Source organism: Clinocottus analis, unplaced genomic scaffold, assembly GCF_023055335.1.
Source record: "Clinocottus analis isolate CAN_PGR_092001 unplaced genomic scaffold, fCliAna1.0.p SCAF_18, whole genome shotgun sequence".
In the NCBI taxonomy this organism is placed as follows: domain Eukaryota; kingdom Metazoa; phylum Chordata; class Actinopteri; order Perciformes; family Cottidae; genus Clinocottus; species Clinocottus analis.
This window is the reverse complement of record NW_027175909.1, coordinates 8,263,366-8,278,932: the sequence shown is the minus strand read 5'-3', so window position 1 is coordinate 8,278,932 and position 15,567 is coordinate 8,263,366. Positions and strand designations below refer to the sequence as shown.

Here is a 15,567-nt window from a genome sequence, read left to right as displayed (position 1 = left end):
CTTCATAGAAATGATTCTCTTATGCCCCTATGAAGAGGTCAAAGGTCAGGTTCAGCACAGCGGCCACAATAAATATGGTTGAGACTTAGTGTGTTGAACAAAGACACTTCAGCAGGCGGTCTGCTCGCGGACTCACGATAAGAACCCTCGTTCAACAGCAGCTTCCTTAAAGCAGAGCGCACATTGCATCTTCATTTGGCATCGCACCCAACCCACAGTATGAGTCTCCATCTGTCTGTTGCGTGGGTCCGACTGCCCCCTGGCGGCCATGACTCCAAACTGCAGCTCAACAGTGTGTGTGCGTGCGTGTGTGTGTGTGTATGTGTGCAGCAGCTGCAGCGCACATGGCAAGCCTTTCTTTGTTTATTGTCTGCTGGGTTGTCTCTGCTTGTTCTTCACATTGTACTGACGGTGCAAATGAGCCTCCGCCTCTCACTGCAGCGGAGATCTGAACATGCGCCTGCAGCTGCCAGCCCCTCCCCCTCTCTTCAAAAGTCTGATCATTTGATATACATACATACATACATACATACATCTGTGTGTATATATTATATATATATATATATATATATATATATATATATATATATATATATATATATATATATATATATATATATATATCTATCTGTGTGTGTGTATATATATATATATATATATATATATATATATATATATATATATATATATATATATATCTATGTATATGTGTATATATATATATCTGTGTATATATCTGTGTGTATATATATATATATATATCTGTGTATATATCTGTGTATATATATATATATATATATATATATATATATATATATATATATATATATATATATATATATATATATTTGGAACTGCAAAAACATGATTTCTTTCTAGTGAATTGAAGTTATAGAAAAGCAGGAGACATAACATAAATGAATACAGACCGTAGGTTAATATAATATAAGCAAATACACTGAGGCTACAATGGTCGCGTTTAACTGAATCAAACCACAAGCAAGATCTAGTCACGAATGTCAAGATACAACATAGGGGTGTTTTAGAGAGAGAAACAACATCTTTAAAAACGGGTCCTCATGTAGCCTCATTCAACTACATTTAAAAATAATGAAAGCTATCTTTATGACTGCAGTTTTCTGTAAATATAAAAAGCAAACAAATTAGTTTAAATACATATTTTTATGTGTACAAATGCTGTGTTAATGAATTAAAAATGTGTCAATGACATTCATTTTATCTGTGACATTTATTATTTTTGAGGCTGAAAAAAGGTAAGGGCAATATTTTGACGCTGGACGTTTTTCTTCCGGAAGTTGCCTCTCGTATTCGATCGTCAGGATCAGTTGTGTGTTCGGCTCATTCTCGAACTGATGTGAACATCTTCACTTCTGAGATCAGGCTCCACTAAAGTAAGCATGACGTGTCACTACGGTGTGGTTTGTTTGTGCAAAATCAAATTGTTTAAAGATTTTCGCAATTTTGACGTTTTGCTACTTCGCGTGCAACAATAGGAGTTTAGTGACAGTTTCCTTCGTTTATGTGTATTCCCAAAGCGGGGTACCTCATGTAAAAACTACTATTTTGTTTAAAAAATTTAAAAATAAAAAAAAACCGCAAAAAAACAGACTTCGTGAAAAGACCGTTTGCGTTTTCTAATAGATTCAACAAACAAACGAAACCACATAAAAAAAGAAAGACATATTTAACCGTGTTTTCGTTCAGCTGTCAGTTGTTTTTGTACATGCATTGTTCAACGTAAATTAAATGATTACTTCAAATGTTGGTTGAAATGTATTCGATTATATCTGAGGATATTTAACTGGGGAGGAGAAGAAAAAAGTTTTTTTGCAAAAATAATTAATTTAAGTCAAAGTGAAGCCATTTCATTCTTCATCTCCTCAGCAAAGAAAGTGTGTAAACTATAAGGAACCATCTCATACTACATAAAAAGTAGTGTAAAACAAAAGAAAGAAAATAAATAAATACAGTATTGGAAATGGAATAGTTAACAAGAAAGAACAACAATACCAGAGGGAGAGTTAAGCAGAACAAGTGCTTTAATTGGTTTGAGTGAACGCTTATGGAATGGAGTGTATTCTCATCATCATCATTAAATGTGAAGAACAATAAACATACATCATCATTTTGGCCTCTCTGCCACTGAAAGAGAACTCTCACTAACCATTGTCAGACAGCAATACACACGCACACACACGCACACACACGCACACACACACACACACACACTCACGCACACGCACACGCACACACAGCAATGCATAAGTCTTTTAAATGTTTTATAAGAGGACTTGGGACTTTTGTGAGACCGAAGCTCCATTGCAGACGGGCATGTTTTCTGGGGAATTGAATCCAACATGCAAATTCAAAGAACTAAATACATTAAAAAAAAAAAAAATCCTCCACAAATATTTCTTTATTTTAAACCTCGAAGCCCAAACAGATTTTTTTTCTCCATCTCTGCAGATCTCGCCTGGACTCCGGTCATTTGCATTTGTAAATCAAATGTTCCCCTTAACACGCTGAACACTTTACCACATGGACACAAGGTTGTTTCTCATAACTTTGGACAAGTTCACATTTCAGTGATGCACTCCTCTCGCTCCATTTCCCAGTGCATGTAAAAAACAAAAAAACAACACATTCAGTTCAAACAAACACGCATTATACTATACACAATGTTCTTCAAGCTCATGTGTGGTAGTTCTGACGTTGAAAGATGCTTTTGGCAAGTTTAGGTGGCAGCAGGTTGCCTGGTGGGCGGGGTTAACGGGTGAAGGAGCTCATTCATGAGAGAAGTCACCAAAGCGAGGACTTATGATTCAATGTACAGCAGCAGGGTGCGCGTGTTATTATCATCATTAAATTTGCATCTGTTAAGTTCTGGCATCATCCTCGCCTTCCTTACATAAGATCCGGAGTTAATATTCCCAAAACAAAAACAGAAAAAAAAAACCTCTCCCAGCATGCACTGCTCTGTTTTCTACTTGCTGATATGACTACAGGGAGGCCTCCAGGGCCAAACAGAGCAAAGCAGACTAGAAGATGATTCTGTTCCCTCATTCCCTGTTTTCTTTATGACACAACCTATGTACAGTATGAGCTATGTGACAATAGAAACAAAAACAGCCCATGAATACTGAAAGAACACTGAAATATCAATTAACCACTGAGTCAGGATGAACTATCAGCTGATGACCTTCATAAACAACAAACAAGTGATCTGGGTCACACAAAACCTAAGAGAACATAAACCTGTTTCAGAAATGAGGAGTTTTATATCAACGGGAATTGAAATTTTGGACAAACATTTGTAAAAAAAACAAACAAAACAAAACAACCAAAACAACAACACATTCCTGAAATCTGTGGTTAGAAGGTAAACGTGATGAAGATGCTGACAGACTCCTGAGGTGTGTGTGTGGGGGGCGGGGGGCAGCTGTCAGTTAGCGGGGACGAGTACGACTAAACACAACCACATTTCACAATGCACTTCCACACACGCACGTTCTTTATAAAGGCAGGACCAGCGTGAACAAACAAGGGATTAATATCAGCAGGCGCCTCCTCACTCGGACGCCCGTGCACACTGAATAATCACAATGACAGGTTTGAATTTACAGAATCCAAACCAATCCACCATATTCAAATCCAAGACAAATATTCACTTGTTATGTTGGTTTTAAAAACACAAATCAGTCGAATGGTGTCGTTTCATTGACTGAATAATATGAACAAATTCAAATACAGAGGTGCTGGAGTGGAAGAAGGTTGAGCAGGGGGTGAGAATAAAGTACATACCCTATTGTTAAAATAACCTTTTACCGCTGTTTTAAAAAAAGATTACAAAATATAAAATTAAATAATTTTGGAGTATAAAGGCACACATCTTGCACAGTGTATACAATGAAAAAAACAGTTATTTAAAGCATGGTAGGGACTATTTTACGCTAAACAGCTCACAAATCTGGTTAAAGTGTGGGGACACAAAGAGAACCTGAACAGACGACAACACAGACGAGCGAGGGAAAAGGAAACTTAGTCCTGTGACATGCAATTTTTTTTTATGACTTTTTAAATTTTTTTAAAGTACATCTATCGTAAGTATTGTGTAAATTCAAGCAGTATCATTCTTCATTTACCACAGCACCATCAGTCATTCCCAAGGGTGGATCCTTTTTTTTTTTTAAATAAAACTATATTTCATGACTAAAATCCAATGTAAAAATAGAAATGTGATTCCTAACAAAGATATTGTAATGGAAACTTTTTGCATGGGTTACAATGGTCAAGGAGGACGACTTTACTTGTTTTAGTTGGTTATCCAAGAAGTGATACACAACATCACACGCACAACTTTTCTCACTTACACACAAGTATATTGCATTTCCCTTGTTAAGACTATATCAACTAATTGGGATCGTATTCGTAACATTTGGTTCCTTTCCTCTTGTGCAAAATATACAAAAAACCTCAAAACAGAAACAAAACGATTACCACGTTAATTCATAAAACCGCCAAATTCAAACACATATAAACCACCGTTAAAAATGTCAACAATAACAACACAAACAACGATGAATAACAGACTCACAGCCGAGGTTAAAGTGAAGAGAAAGATGCTGTTGGTGCTAACGACTTAATGTGCATCTTTACATCTGCAGCTACTCTTCCTGATCTTCCTTTCCCCTTTCTTTCCCCCCCTTTACAAGTTTTGAACACTGACACACACACATCGTTCGCCATCATCGAGTGTGTGCTGGTACGATGCTGGAGGTAAACAGTCTTCTGCCTGCTCTGAACGCACTCACACACTGCTGCCTGGCCCACAGCCCCACCAATCAGACAGCCCAGAGCACCTCTGAAAAGGATTGGAAGGTTAGTTTACGAAAGCCCTGTAAATAGAACTCGTCCACTTTTCAGTGTAATATTGCAGTAAAGTCTTCCTTACCAATCCTGACAGCAAGTGTACCCACAGGTGAGAAAGGAGGAGGACAGGAGGAGATAGGATCTGAGATCAGGCCCCTCAAGATTCAATTCCTAGAGAGCAGAGTTTCTTTCCCTCTTTGTTGTAGCACAAGTAACAGAACAAGAGCTCCTAACCTCAAATAACAAATAAAAGTGCAACATTTTTTGATTTTCTTCTCCATAAGGTGCTGATGGCAACAGAAAGTTAAGGGCTGTTGATGTTTCAATCTGACGCCCTATTTGAAGATATAGAAAAGAGTGACTTACTCTTAATCACGACAGCCACACAAGATCGGGGTCATTTCGTGCCACAGGAACAGAAACCAGGCTTACATAACAATGCCCAACATATTCAGAGGGAATGACAGTGAACAACATTTACTGTATGCTCAAATCATTTCACGGTACATATCCTTCCCTTAAATCATTCTTAAATCACTGTGCATCACAACGAAGCGAAAGGGACAAAGCACAGACAACCACTGAGGTGCAACTCGTGCTGCAAACACGCATCATATTTTACTGCAACAAGTGAACTCATCTCAGCTCATGAGAAATGTTTGTTGTTGTGAGTGCGTGGCAAGAGGATTATCCAGAAACACAAATAATTCACTGTACATAAAGGAAAAGGTGGGGATAAGGTGGCGTCTAAAGGGTGGGCCATGCAGAAGGAACCCAAAAGGGAATATTGGTTTGGCGGAGTGCTTGTATAGCATTTGGGTGGAGGGGGTCTGGCTGTTGGCCTGTTGGAAGACTGCTTCCCACTCCCTGAAATGAAGCAATTGCATTAGGCGAGGTTCAACAGGAACTTCCGCATTACATCCCACTTAAGCCTTGTCTTTGCAAGAGGAACCTCACCTTGTGCCGTAATCTGACCTCTACACTCCCCTTCAACTCCAAAAAAAAAAAAAAAAAAAAAAAATGCATGGTGCTGATGTTATATTAGATGTAATAAAAAGCCATATTCCCACATAAACAACTATACAGACAAAAACAAATTATTTATACACACACACGTGTGTATGTGTATATATATATATATATATATATATATATATATATATATATATATATATATATATATATATATATATATATATACACACATACACACACACACATTATGATATTGATGCTTGCTTTCGACACCCTTATCATTCAAAGTAACACATGAGCAAAAGTCAACAGAGGAGAGGGTAAATGTAAACGAATGACGTTTCTGTTTTAGCTGCAGAGCATGGCATGCCATTGAAAGAGAGAGAAACAAACAGGGAGGGATGAGGAGAATGCATGAAGGAGAGTAATAAAAAGCCATCACAGCACCTTATTAATTCAGCCTCACAATGTTTTTTTCTCTCCGTCACCTCTCTGCCCCGCCGTGCTCCCCATTTGCCCTCCCTTTCCTATGTGCCTCTGTGCTCCCTGTCGCTCCTAGAGGCTATGACAGGATAGTGGTGATGAAATCGTAAAACCTCTTGGAGTACTGCTCCGGGTTCACCGTGGAGATCTCCGCTCCGGCCTGCAGAGGGACACGAAGATGACTCAAGTCAGTGTTGTACTAATTAATGTATTGGTATTATTCTTGTTATGAACAGAAGCATTCATATAGCTCTTGTATGCAGCTACATACGCCATGTTTGACAGTCTTGGCGGCGTGAGCAGCTTTCTTCTTGGCATCGTAATGCTGCAGGATGTCGATGACAGCCATGAAGTAAACTTCCTTCCTGGGAGCACCTGTAGTTTAAAACAAATGCACTCTGGGTGACAATCTATATATCTGCACAGTGATATTATGCAAAATCAGGTATTGGTAAATAAGACAAACACAATCCTTCTGACCGCAGCAGGTCTGACAACTAGAATGAGAACTACAGTACCCAGTAGGGGGAGCTCTCAGTACAGTATATATTATTTAGTTGTACTGTACAACACTCACATTAAAAGGGTTGCATTTATAATTGTATTATACGTCTACAAAACATGCATCTGGCTACTCACTATCGTTGCTTTTGATGGCGTAGACGTCAATGGCGGGATCAAACTCTCCAGGTGACAGCGGCTTGGTGCTGTCCAAGGTGTTGCTGGGACTGTCAGGGGGCGTTCCTATGCCTCCTCCGTCACTCTCACCCTCCTCGTCAGGCTCATTGTCCTCGCTCTCCACGTCTTCCTGCTCGGCTCTTTCCACATCGTGGATTCCCACCAGCAGACTGTAGTCCATGAGCTTCAGCTGGGCAAGGAACTAAGGATGACAGAAGAAGGTGGGACAGACGAGGAAACGAAAGAAAATGAGGAGACAGGAGGAGTGTTTATGTCGGAGAGACGTAGCGAAGCGTAGAAAGTTGAAAGATAAAATGTATTCATACAGATAGAAAGGGGTGATATGAGAATGGGGTGGACTTTTTCTGTAATTTTCAAATTACACATACCTCTACGTCTTTCCTAAGCTTCTCCAGGAACATTTTCTTATTTTCCCCATCAATGCAGATCTTCTGCCCATCATTGATGAAGTCATTGTCCTTGTAGGTGGGCAGCTCCTTTGCCTGCCCATTAGTATTAGAGATTAATAGCCAGATAAACAAAACCATAAAACTAGACGTTTCAACCCGGAGAAGCATAGCACACTGTAGGCAGCAGACCTGGGAAAAATATGACAGACTTCTGGTGCAAAAATTAAGTTTTCATTGAAATCAGATCTGTTCATCCAATAACACAAAGTCAAATCCCAAAATATTGTGTATTGTTTAAGATATTTGACATAAAAGGTCAAAAATTGACTAGAAAGAAAAGACAAGATTTACTAAAAGCAATACCAGAATCAGGGTTATTCATCTTTTTTCCCCAGAATACTTGAAAACCAACAATTTAATAAACTGTAAACGTCATTTCACCAGATAAAAGACAGCATATAGCTGTGTTGATTAACTGTACTAATTAAGGGGTATTTCGAAATGCTTGATGACAAAGATTAATACTAATCTTAGAATTGAGTCATGTCAACAGCGTGTTTAAATCTGCTGGACAAGACAATCCTGCATGTTGAAATGCCCCTTTGGTATAAACAAGGCTTTGAGCCTCTGGTTTGTTAGATAAGCCTGTCTGATTCAGCCAAATACAACACATATTACTATAATGAGTTGGCTGGCAAAATACAGGCAGGTACAGGTCAGTCCAAACCAAGGCTAACTGTGCAACGCTGTACATGCAGCATGCTCACAGCAGGGCACAGATCCATCTGATGCACCATTTGCAAATTTCCATATTGTTCTCAGTAAAAACACTGGGATTCTCAGTGCCATTAAACACACGGCATTCAGCATTTTTGTGGCATATTGCACAGAAGTTTGGGCAGCTTTTTAAATGCATCTGGTAGATCCATACTCTGTGTCACGAAAAGAGGACGTCCAATCAAAGACATGGAACGTTCTTGTTGGCACTGGGCTGGTCTCCAAAAAGCATCCCAGTTTGATAACAGAGTACATCCCACACTGGGACAAAATATACAAATGTTGTTCATCTAAGATGCTTCTCGGAAACCAGACCGTGGTTTGCATCAAATATAAACTCGTTGTAACTCTGTTAAGCCAGCGCACACTGTGTCTTTGTGATGGATGCCCACAAACAGAATGGAGAAGGGTCCTATTTAAGTGTCTGTCCACTGGGATTATTTGACTTCATGACCAGGCTGCTGCAGAACTGCCAGCAGCCTGTAGGGGGTGCTATATGAGGAGGAACAGGGGGCCTTGTTCTGAGTCACTTAGGAAAAAGAGAGCAGGACATGAGGTAACAAGGCAGCAGCAGCAGTTTAGTTACTACAGTGTTTCTATGGCAGCAGGAGAAGAGCAGCAACACAACAGCACTTAGTAGCACTAGAATGAGTTCAGACGGCACACACTGACACACAAACATACATACAGATTACACCTTTACACGGATGGAGACAGGATTACATCTCACAAAATAGGACATTTGAGCACATATATATACAGACATAGACCTCCAAATTGCAAGAAATATGGGATGTACAACTTGCTAGACTGAATATATAAATGCAACATAAAAAGTAAATGAGGATGCAACATAAGACTGACCGCAAACGGTGAACATAGCCTGAAAGCGTTCTGCAGGCCTGTCACCTAAACCGACACCTCAGCTCCTACATTCACCCATCTTTTGTAAGCTGTCTTTTTCAACTTTCTTTTAGTTTTTCAGACTTTCTAACCAGTTCATTGTGTCTTTTGCTTTCTCCCAGTCACGCACAGGATTCTGCCAGTGGGCTCGTTACAGATTTTCTCTAGTACAATGACTGCAATGAAATGTGTCCGACTCTTGAGTGGTGCACTAGATTGAGGTAAGTAGAAAAACAGAAAGATATATTGGAGGCAGGAAGAAAGGGTGGGTTGCGGATGAGGCTTGTAAAGCGATGTGACAGGTGAATTTCTTTCCGACTGTCTCATTTCTTTTCTGTCTCCCGACAGCTGGCTGGAAAATGAATCTTGGCCTTTGGCAACTTGATGTCTTGCCGTGTCAGAAGAGCAAAGCTATGCCTTTCTGCAGTCTGTGTGGCATGCTAACACTGCGCTCTGACTTCGATCAAACCTGTCTGTTTATCAGCAACAGCCACTTTCTGCGTTCATGTGTAATCGTCATTCAATACGTTGATCAGCTTTAAAGCAAATCAGCAGGTTCATATCAACCACATGCAAGCCAAGGCAACGTCAAGCATTTCATATTGTTATTGTTATATGGCTTTGGTTTATGTGAACACAGTACAGGCTGTGATTATAGATTATGGACAATCAACTGTTTGAGTGTGTAGGAGAGCTCTTAAAAACCGTTTGAGTATGTGACCCGGGCACAAACAAAAATGTACTTTAAATATTGTAGTTTCCAGCTGAATAATTTCATAATTTCAGGGCAAGTGTTACAAAACTATTTCTGCATTTATACTAAATGCAAAATATACAATACCATATTGTCTGTCATGTGTTTGACTATTTCATGGAAACAACAAATAATGTCCACTTAACACTAGAAAACAAACTGAGAACAGAGACGCATCTAATTGCCATGGGATGCCTAAAAAAATGTTTTGTCAGACTAACGATCAACTAAAATCCCGTGGCACCAGCTCAACTACTGCCTACTGCCTAACTACTGCTTATATTTACACAGCAAAGTGTTTTGGCTGCAGTTTGGTGTCAGACATGGAGCGAGGACATGTTATCTTCTGCCATCTTGATTTGAACTCTTCAGAAACTGAAAATATGCACCCTGTTTTGTATACTGCTGTGGTTAGCGTACACAGGTCAGGATGTCTGCTTATCAATGTACTGCAGAAGATGGTAGAATTTTGTTTTAAAACTTAGAATAAAAATAGCAACAAAGCAAGAGAAGTCTCCAGGAATGCAAGTATGTACATTCCCTTTTCATCTGTGGTTCCTGATCTTTTTTTGACAGTGCGATGTTTCTCCATTCATGCCGCCACCTTACTCCTCCACTTCTTGCTCTCCAGTGTTTCACATACATGTTGTTGATTGAATGGTGGAAACAAAAACAAACTGTCTGGCAACTAAAACTGAACTTGGCGACAAGTTGAGCAAAATATGACTTTAAATGGATGGGAAAGTGTGCAAAATATGGCCTTTAAATAACAGTGTATTGGCTTGGATAAAACGAGGAAACGAAAATTCTCGGCCGTAAAATTAAAATAACAATAAAAAAAGATTGGTAGATCATGCCTGGTATATAAGCCCTGGTTTTCTTACATCTCTTACGTGTTTCATGGCGCAGTAAAAGCGCGTGGCAATCCGCAGTGTTTGCAGCCTTTGCTGAACGTTACCAGATTTGGGCCGCGGGGGCACATCCTCTGGTTGGGTTGGCTGCTAGAAAAGGGGGAGCGAAGGAGGGACGGTAGGGGTGGAGGAGAGGAGAGAAGAAAGGAGAGAGGAAGGAAGTTGGAAGTAAAGGCAAAGTGTTTAAAATGTAACAGAACACAATTGTTTTCTCAAATTGGTAGAGGGTTGGAAAGGGCATGAACGCGGGAGATCCGGAAATAAACTTTTTGCAGTTACACTATTTTCATGCTCTTAGTTTAGTTCGTCAATAGGATTGTATTTATATTCAATGTATGCCCGATTCTGGTCTGCTTACACTGGTATCATGACTGTTTCCACTGGTAAATGCCTGCTAGAGAAAGGAAGCAGCCTAGGAGCAGGCGGCTAGGAGCTCGAACTGAGAAGAGCAAGCAAGCAATAGTAAACTAATTAGCATTCTACTAACGTGTGTTTTTCTATCTATTCAGGTGTGGTACTAGTTCTAAAAGCATATTACAATTGCTAGGCAAAGGGCTACTAATAAATTATCAAGACAGTTCCCACTCAGTCATACGGACACATTAAAGCCATGTTCCCTCACAGGAGATACCAGCCGTGCTGGCGTGGGGAGGGAGACGAGAATAAACAAAAACATCAAACAACTGTAGCTGATGGAGTAGAGACGAGTGGTATTCCACAAACCAAGGACCAGCGGCAATCTAATAACACACAAAACCTCCACATTATCCAGGTTACATAACAAATACTGCGATCGCACGAACGCCTTACACATTTTCTAAATTGTAGGTCAGTGTCCTAAATGGGTCATAGACTGATTTTTTTGTGGATAACCACAAAAAAAGTAATGTAGAATAAAGCAAGCAGTGTGATTTGATGGGCCTAAATAAGAACCTATTTACCCAGTTTGAGAGTAAAAACCATTACCGCATCAACCCATTGCTTGGTATAATGCTGTCAATAACATATGTCAAAAAGCCAATTGCTACTGAGACAGCAGCTACCAACAACTGCAAAACGTTTTCCATGGAAAAATATAAATAAATACATGTCCACAATGTGCAACAGAATGGAGCTGGTGTTCATACACATCGAAATGTGTTAGAAATAATGTAACCTTAAAAATAGATGCAGAAAAACATTATAAACCATGCAGACGCATGCAGGAAAGGGAGACGGTCATGCAGTCAGAAGAGAAACCTGCCATGCTTGTTGTTTGAGTGTGTGTGGAGGTTGTTGTTTTCTTTTTACACACACACACACACATATATACATACACAATCTACCCTCTGAACAAAACAAAATAATTGTCCTTACATTTGGCATAATGCACCCTCTCCTTCCATTTTACTGGCCACCTGCACTGTGTGTTCACACTAGCGTGTAGTATAGTGTTCACATATGAGACTTAACTGCTGAAGAACTATTGGAAGGAAAGAACACTTATAGTAGGCAAGTGCAGGGGCATATCTGCAACTGTGTGTTTGTCCAAAGATGTTTCACATGATGAAACCAGCATGTTTCTTGTCAGATCTGTGTCTTTGATGTTTGCTCTCAGATCTGTTGTAAGTTGGGAGAGAACGTGTATTTGCAGATTCAAAAGTATGTGTGAGATCATGTACTATAATTTGCACTCTGCATTCGAGGTAAAATTGTGAAAGGCTTTACTTATGATGGCAAATACTGTATAATGGTTGTTACTGTATGAGCTGCATTTCACTGAAAAGGTAAAACAACCTTGTAAAGCAACCACATAATTCCCCACAGACAGCAACAATTTAGAATAATTTGTTAGTTAAGAGTCAGTGGTAGTCAGTGTGTTGGAAAATAACATCTTCATTCATGTTAGCTTGACAAAAATGTAACCTGTTCCTCCTCTTTTGCTAGACTGTAAATGGTGTTTCACACAGCTGAGCCACAGACAAAAAGAGGTCACACAGGACCCTCACGTGTGTGTGTGTGTGTGTGTGTGTGTGTGTGTGTGTAATCCTCAGCTGCTTTGTCTTTCCATTCATCCGTTTTAAACCCAATGCTGTTTTGTTTCTTCTTCTTCCATTTACAGAAGGATATATTTAGTTCAGGGATTCCCTGAAGTCGTCCATGCCTCACTGCATGGTGACCCACGATTAAGTCCATGTAAAACCTGTTGGAAAGTATAAACCCCTCTGGGTCAAAACTGTGACGCTCTCATATAAAAACGTTTTTTTTTTTGTTTTTTTACAATCGGACAAACCTTTGCAGGGCAACGATTGGAAACATGCAATGAAAAATAAAACACTTTGGACAACCATCCCCCTTTAATACCGCTGAGCTGTCAGGTCAAACGAATAGTGGTCCAAAGTCAAAGTGTTCAAGGACTCTATCAGGCACTTCCATCATTCAAAGTGACGAGGCATTTATCCCTACAAAAGACACAGTTTCAATCTGCTTGAACATCCATTCTATTTGTTAGCCAACACAATTTTAAGTGGAAGCACGATGAACAATCAGGTCCTTCACAATTCATTTTGAGGCGACTGTTCAAGCAGCCAAGAGCAAAAACAAAAATAGCCATTCTTCCACAAACGTCAACATTTCCATCACTATCAGTCGTACACAAGCTCATATTCACTGCTAACACAAAAACACACACACACACACAGTCCAGTCAAATACACAGCTATAAAAAAACACATTATGAACAGGCGTCTGATTGAATACAACTCTAAGCCCAACACACACACGTACAACCAACACACAAACAAACACCCACCCAACACACAGACACGCACACTCACACACACACACACACACACACACACACACACACACACACACACACACACACACACACACACACACACACACACACACACACACACACACACACACACACACACACACACAACTCAATCTTTCCCACACAAACAGCAGGCAGGGGCACTGATGGAACAGCAAAAGCGAGGTTAGAGAGGATGAAGCAAATTAAAGAGACATAAAGAGCGTGCAGGGATTGGAAAGGGAATGGGGTGATGAAGTAGGTGCTCACTGAAGGAGATGGACATGTGCTACTGGCATCTCCACCCAAAGGGAAACAAAATCAGACACCAAAGTTGTGTTAGTTTGGCCATTTGGGTGATGACAGTAAGACTGGAATTGTTTGAAGCTGTATAGATTATTCAAAACCCTGGAAACACAGTTTGTTCTCTCTCATTCTCTAATTGTCCACATGGCTTTTAATGGACATCAGGTTCAATGAGATTATTTAAAAGACTCATTTTCAGTACAGGACTTCAGCGTTCAATTCAATTCATATTTAGTAAGCATTTGTAAAAAGAAAATTGAAATAAAAACTGACGAGGGCCGCATAAAAAAAGAAATACGCTGGCGAGGGGATTATCTTCTTTCTTTTTAAGTTTGTTTTTTAACATGTTTGGAACTGTTGTGCTAGTTTGATGCATTTCTTTTCAATTGTAGCACTCCGGGTTTGTATTATCATTATTGTCACTTTAAAGCATAAAGTAAAAGGTGAAGAGGTTCTGCCTCTACTGAAGCTGAAAGCTATGTTGGATATGTATACCAGTGGGACCCGCCTGACAGGTGACTGTACCTTCTCCTTGTCGCTGGCCTCTCTTGCCACAGTGGAACCCTAGAAACAAAAACAAAAGGAAATTAGACACAAACTAAATTATAAACATTTCACAATTCTTGCACCAAATGCTCAGATGATAAGTGGCAACAGGTTCCTAAAAAAAGTGAGTGGGGGAAAAAGGATTGGTACAGTGCAACTAGACATTTGATTTACATGATTTCTTGTAATATTCATATTCCATCTCATCACTTTTTATTTGATTGCTTCCATTATTCTTGATCTGTTTTCCACTCTTACCTTGAGGTCGTATTTTTTGAAGACGGAAAGGCGATGAGAGAAGACATTGCGTGTGACAATCATGTAGGTCTCATCTCCATCCACAGTGAGCCGGTAAATCCCCAGAAACTGAGGCAGGAGCGTGTTGCCATGGCACTCCACGATGAACTACGAAAAGAGAGCGAGGAATATGAAGTTTTTGTTTGTGTCCGACGACTTTAGAGGGGAGACAGTAAAAAATTGAGAAAGACAGGTTTGTTAGTGATACCTTTATGGCTCAGTATCACTCTGTGATCAACTGTAAGGTGATAGATAGACGAGAGTGCTCCAACAACAGCTGGACTAGGATTTTGTATGAATTTGTACCTTCACACTATTGACCGAAGCAAAATCTATATTTTAGAGCAAAAGCTGTCAAAGCATCAGTGATTTATGTCTTTGACTTGTGCGTTCTGTGGTCAGTTTGTAAAGCAAAAAGAGAAAAGGTGTTTATAAACATTATTGTAAGAGCAGCGGTTATCACCAGAGGTTGCGTTAACTGAATATTTTCCATCCTTAACGTACATTTTTTATTTACATTTTGAAATGACGGAAAAATTGGAATGACGGAAAAATAGGAATAAAGTCTGTCCTTAAGACAGACTGGAGTCCTTTGGTCACAGAGCGGGGTCAGTGCAGCTGCGCCACTGGTGCAGAAGGAGCACTTCAAGCGTGATTTGTCCCGTTGAAGCGAGTGCTTACAGGGAAATCCCACGATCGAGAGTCTGGGGAGTACAGTGTCCAGTATGGCAGCAGAGTGCAGTTCAGCCTTCAGAAGTAAATAAAGAGGGCCATGAGAGGTCGTCTGTCCAGGGGAAATGCTTAGGGAAAAAGCATTCGTTTTGTGTGTGTTGACATGAA

At 39.8% G+C, this 15,567-nt stretch overlaps 1 protein-coding gene across 5 annotated transcripts in view; it reads right to left on the bottom strand.

Annotated features, from left to right (window-relative positions):
• Positions 1-2,042: 2,042 nt before the first annotated feature.
• The window catches only part of pip4k2aa (phosphatidylinositol-5-phosphate 4-kinase, type II, alpha a), a 28,185-nt gene continuing 14,660 nt past the window's right edge, over positions 2,043-15,567 (bottom strand). Inside the window, exons 5-11 of one of the 5 annotated variants that reach the window (XM_068581231.1) lie at positions 14,689-14,835; positions 14,410-14,448; positions 10,755-10,871; positions 7,416-7,529; positions 6,988-7,228; positions 6,620-6,723; positions 2,043-6,508 (exon numbers count right to left, since the gene is read on the bottom strand). In XM_068581231.1, coding sequence (XP_068437332.1) covers positions 6,428-6,508; positions 6,620-6,723; positions 6,988-7,228; positions 7,416-7,529; positions 10,755-10,871; positions 14,410-14,448; positions 14,689-14,835 — 843 coding nt within the window. In that variant the 3' untranslated portion in view covers positions 2,043-6,427. The remainder of the gene's footprint in view (positions 6,509-6,619; positions 6,724-6,987; positions 7,229-7,415; positions 7,530-10,754; positions 10,872-14,409; positions 14,449-14,688; positions 14,836-15,567) is intronic. The other 4 variants (XM_068581233.1, XM_068581232.1, XM_068581234.1 and 1 more) reach the window with 4 other exon arrangements.